The sequence below is a fragment of the Corylus avellana genome, chromosome ca1 (assembly GCF_901000735.1).
Source record: "Corylus avellana chromosome ca1, CavTom2PMs-1.0".
NCBI lineage: Eukaryota > Viridiplantae > Streptophyta > Magnoliopsida > Fagales > Betulaceae > Corylus > Corylus avellana.
Genome location: NC_081541.1, coordinates 39,350,080 through 39,355,578, shown reverse-complemented (window position 1 = coordinate 39,355,578; position 5,499 = coordinate 39,350,080). Strand labels below are relative to the sequence as shown.

General features: G+C 35.7%; 1 protein-coding gene across 1 annotated transcript; it reads right to left on the bottom strand.

Annotated features, from left to right (window-relative positions):
• Positions 1–339: 339 nt before the first annotated feature.
• On the bottom strand, positions 340–2,501 carry LOC132162226 (protein RGF1 INDUCIBLE TRANSCRIPTION FACTOR 1). The gene is made up of 5 exons (XM_059572489.1): positions 2,177–2,501; positions 1,894–2,073; positions 1,681–1,755; positions 1,239–1,379; positions 340–1,056 (listed from the first exon to the last, which is right to left on the bottom strand). Exons 1-5 carry the CDS (start codon positions 2,177–2,179, stop codon positions 712–714), a joined length of 744 nt encoding a protein of 247 aa, XP_059428472.1. The 5' UTR covers positions 2,180–2,501; the 3' UTR covers positions 340–711.
• Between the last annotated feature and the right edge of the window lie 2,998 nt (positions 2,502–5,499).

Genomic DNA, 5,499 nt, shown 5'->3' with positions numbered 1-5,499 from the left:
GAGAAAAGAGTAACATTGTCTAAATACGATGACAATATTACACCATCTTAAAAGTAAAAGGAAATAAAAGGCTCTTTCTCCATTTCAAATAAATCAAAAATAAAATATTAAAATGTCAAAACTATCAATCATAAATATTGGGGTCAAACACAAATATAGAATTATATAAATCAATCATAACACAACCCATTTAATTAAATGTCAAATTATTTAACCCTAATTTATTAATTTTGTATTCAATTTGTTTCGAGTTCGAGATCGACCCTAATTTTGATGTGAACATTTAACTACTCTTGGGAATTTTGGTTTCATTGAGAAAGCATATAGATAAGGTGCAAATTCAATCAAGACCCCCAATCACATTGGTATAATTCTTCAAAAAAATAAATCATATAACCCCATATACAAGGGATTTACCAACAATATAAGTAATATATAACAGTAAACTTTTGTCATTGTTTACTGCAGTCTGTGGCTCTGTAAATGGCCCCAAAAAAAAGAAAAAAAAAAAGAAAAAAGAAAAAAGGAACCAACCCTGGCTACCACCACTCACTAGAAGAGAGACAGAAAAGTCCTCAACAAAATTGGGAGATTTTTCTTTTTTTCCGAAATTAGCCTCAAGGAAAAAATATAACACCAAATTCATCCCAAAGCCTTCTTCTCCCGTTGTAGCTCTCTCCAAGACTCCATTTACCAAATCCGTACAGAAATTCAATAAAGTGGAGCTCTTTGTGGAGTCCCTTTTCTCCGGTTCATCAAACTCGCCGAAATTTCAGAGACGGGTGAGCATACCGGCCGACACACCGCCCGGTAAGCCGACGACAAGCTGCTCCTCTTTTTCCGCACAATCTCGGTTGTAGCAGTGCAAGCAACTGTCCTACAGTCCACCCCACTGCACCCACCTGACCCGGACGAGGTCCGGCTCGAACCAGCCGGTTCGAGAACCGAGTCGGGAGTCATAAAACCGTCGTCTAAACCCGATTCGGGCAACGACAGGGTCTTGCAGTCGAAGAGGTATTCTGAAATCCCACCTTTGGTCTTGATGAGATAATCAATCTGTGACAAAAAACCAAAAGAGGAAATAGTGAGAAATGAGACGAACCCAGATGAGAAAAAGCTGAAAAATTGAGGAAGAGTGGGAATTGAGAGAGACCCAGATGAGAAAAATTGATGTAGGAATGTGAAAGAATTGTGAAAGCATGAGGGAGAGAATTTTCAGGCTTTAAGGCAAAAGAAACCTTGCAGGAAAGGGAGCAGAAGAGATAAGGGTCTTGCAGGCTTCTGTCACAGGTGCTGCAAAATTTTCCGGAGCCCTTGAAGTTCCTTGTCTGTGGCCTTTGGTGCAGAAATATCACTTTTGCACTGTTGGTTGTGTACGACTATAGAGAAAGAGAACAAAAAAATGAGACTTTGTAGAGAATAAACAAGAAAAAATGGGTTTACAGAATAAAGATCCTTCACATTTCTCAGGCTCATCCACAAAGGCATAATTCATACAAGGAAACCTTCAATTTTCTAACTTCTAGTCCAACAAACCACAGCCCTCTTGAGAAACCCAACAAGGAAAAGGCCTTAACAACATGAATTCAAACATGTCAATTTCATAAATAAAATTCATGTTTTCTTTTTTTATTTTTGGGTCAGCATGATTATATATATTTTTCAAGAATTTTTACTTACTTGAACAAAGGTGCAGTCTATCAACTTTGCAGCATCATCCAACCTCAAAACATCGTGGTACACATACCTTCTTATCTGAAAATGAGCAGAAAGATGAAAAAATTCAGCACACAATTAAGGAAAGGAACAATTAGAAGCTTGAGAAAGGAGACAGGAGAAAGGAGAAAGCAGTGAACTTTGAAACATTATTGCAGTGAATTTCGAAAGAGAAACCTGCAGAAGTTTATGAGAGCGGTGAGGGGATAAGCAGTGAGGGCAGAGACTGATGCAACAGTTCAAGCAATAGACGTTCTTCTCATTTTTCTTGGCATCTTCATGAAATATGCAAGCGTTGAAGAACTTCTCTGTGAGAAGAACCTCAAGCCACCGAGGAAGAAGATTAGCTTCAAGAAACTGAAAAAAACCCAGATGCATATATGACAAGGAAAATTCAATTAGCTTCACAAAAACCAAAAAAATCCAAAAAATGGGAAACAAGAGAAAAACTCCAAATTACCATCTTTTTCTTCAGCTTTTTCTTTATTGCTTTGAATATCAGAGCTTCATTTCATGAAGATAATGGTGGGAGTGGGAGTACATCTATTATCACAGACAGAGAGAGAGAAGTGCAGGAAAAGAAAGAGAGACGCCGCCTGACAATTGATACAAATATTACTGTTACCAATACCAATGAAAGCGCAGAGAGACGAACAATAAATATAAGTAGCGATACAAAGTTATTTAATGGAAATAAATAAATAAATAAAAATTTCGCTTTCCATTGCTGTTTACTAAAGAGCCCAGGTCCCAAAAACCCTAAGACGCTAACCAAATGGTCCTCTGCGAATGGTTGCGTGGTTGGGTTTCTCTCTCTCTTCCTGTGCTAAGTGCTAAATGACAAGACAAGAAACAGTGACTTTTCTCAGGTCTCGGTGGAAAACGGTAAAAAAAAAAAGGTGACAAGAGACTAGAGAGGGAATAGTGCTTTGAGAATGGCCATTTTTTAATGCCAGTTTTACCCATTACCCTTCTCGGATGTGCCCAATTAACCCTCAAAAAAAGTGAAACAGAGCATGAAATGGGAAAAATCCTTCCGCAGCAACAAGAGTTGATTGGCATACAACCTGACAAGGCCTAGAAATTCAAAACGAAATTATTGGTTATGATTAATAAAATAGAATTTGTCTCAAATGGGGTTAAAAAGAATTAATAAATAAGTCAATTTCGAGTTAACATGCTTAATTAACGGAAGTCACTTGTATAATTTGTATAAATTAAAACTTTTTTTTTTTCATTAGCAAATTTAAACAAAAAGTTGCCCTTAATCTTGTCTCTAGTTGTAAAGATATATGGTTCAAAAAAAAAAGTTGTAAAGATATATAATTTCGATAGTGTAAGTTACTTTCATGTTCGATAACTGTGAATTATTGCACCAATATTTTTGTATAAAATGATATTTTTATGTTCAATAATTATGAATTTTATTAATTAAAACGGATTATGCGGGTTAATCGAATCAAATCAATCTAACATGGCTTGTTTATTAAATGGGTGATGCACACTGGGTTATGTTATGTTACCTGCCTATCTAGCTAGGTCGTGTCAGAGTTGATGTGACTGATTAGTTTAATTAAATTGATCAGGTTCAAATTAATTTATATATCTTTATGTCTATACCTCGACACAATTCGAATCCGACACATAAACACGAATTGTCACCTATAATCAAAAGAATTGAGGTCAAGTTAAATTCTTTAGTTATTGCAGTACACGTAACAATCATGTACTTTGCAAAAATGGAGTGATTCTAACATTTAGGATAAGCTTTGAAGGCAAATAGCATTGATAAATGTTTGATTTTATTCTCGTGCACATCTCTGGTCTATCTCCGTATAAAAGATGTGTAAATTCGCCATTGAATTTATGGAACCCACATGTAGGTCTCATAGATTTAATGATGAATTTGCAAAAAAGATGAACAAGAGATATGCAAGAGAATGACATCAAGCTCTTAAGTTTGTCATGTCACATGTTCTAAGGAGTAGTAGCTCAATCGGTTAAAAATCATGCTTCATAAAGTATAAGATAATTAAAAAAAAAAAAAAAATCTTTAATTTAATCGGTTGGACATAGACACGCTTAATTAAAAATAAAAAAAATAAAATTCTAAGTAGGGGGTACTTAAAAGATAATTACCCCTACTTGATTTTTTTTTTTTTTTTTATTCAATATGGAGAAAATGGTTACATGGGTTGGTACAACAAAAGATGAGTGGGCACCCCAATAACAAAGCTCAAACAATAAAGGCAATACTAAAATAGATATAGAGACAAAGTAGGCAATGGATCCATTAATAATCCCAGAGGAACCAGAAACGATTCGGGCCTCTCCAAGGGCCGCACGAGGCGATAGCAAATAGCAAGGGGGCACATTAAGGAACCCCATAAGATAATGGCAACAACTACCGTAAAGTGGTTTTTAAGAATACGGTATTGCCAAGGACCGAGAGGACACTGTCGAAGATCAAAGAGCAAAAGTCTCCGGAGATTGATCAAAACACATCAGGACTAGGAGACACAAACCCAAGACTAAATGCAGTGGCAACAAAAAAAAAAAACAGAGAAGCTAAACAAAAGATAGTTAGAAAACAACGAAAAATACATAAACAAAAGATAGTTAGAAAACTACGAAAAATACATAAACAAAAGATAGTTAGAAAACTACGAAAAATACATAGTAAAGCTTAAAAAAAAAAAAAAAAAAAAAAAAAAAAAAAAAAAAAAAAAAAAACTCTTTCAGTAGCAACGTGGAAGAGGAGCAGGGTCGGGAGGTCAGTATCCTTATTTTTGAAGGATTCGGATTTATCCTCAGTTGGAGGAGATCTCAATTCATTTTTGAACTAGTTCTCACAAGCAGCTAGGGCTGTAATCGAGCCGGGCTTTGGGTGTGCCGAGCTCGGCTCATTTATGTTGTTTAGTAAACGAGTCGAGTCGAGTTCGAGCCGGGCTTCAAACCCCCTGGCCGAACTCGGCTCATTAGGCCCAACACCAAACTCGGCTCGAGCTAACGAGCCTAAGCGAGCTCGAGCCGAGCTCGGTTAAAAAGCTTATCGAGCCTTAAACGGGCAGCTTGGCTCGCTTAAAGCTCCTTTATTTCGACTATTGAATATAAAACAGCTCCTGAAATTCTCTTCAACTCTTGAGAATTATGCAACCTCATTGTTGAATCTAATGCCAATTACTTAATTTGACATTATATGAATCACATTGTCATTGTATATAAATATTATGATTAAATATTTGAATTGTCATTGGATCATATGATTAAGTGTTGATCTTATAAACTTACAAACAAACGAAAATACTTCAATTGTAGTTATAAGTAACACATTGTTTAATCCAATGTCAATTACTTAATTTGATATTATATGAATTACATTGTCATTGTCATTGTACATGAATAATTGTTTAAGTATTGGAATTGTAATTGGATCATATGGTTAAGTATTTATCTTATACATTTATATTATTCAATATGCATATAATATAACTATAACTAATTATATATATAATCTAATGAGCCTATCGAGCCCCTATCGAGTTTTGTCGAGCAAGTCGGGTATATATCATTTATTAATTGAGCGGGTTTTAACAGTAACGAGCGGATTACTACAGTACCGCGCTCGGGTTGGGCTGAGCTTAGCTGGGCGGGTTGTCAGGCAGATTATCGGACGGACTGGTTTATTTACAGCCCTACAAGCAGCTAATCTCAATCTATATATAAGAGTTGATTCTAAGGGTAATTGATACTAATCTCAATCTTATCGCGAGACTAATCACT

Excerpts from the sequence above, each read along its gene's own strand:
- LOC132162226 (XM_059572489.1), bottom strand. Across the intron at positions 1,756-1,893 it reads GCTCTCATAAACTTCTGCAG|ATAAGAAGGTATGTGTACCA; the intron begins GTTTCTCTTTCG and ends GCTCATTTTCAG. Across the intron at positions 1,057-1,238 it reads TCTGCTCCCTTTCCTGCAAG|ATTGATTATCTCATCAAGAC; the intron begins GTTTCTTTTGCC and ends TTTTTGTCACAG.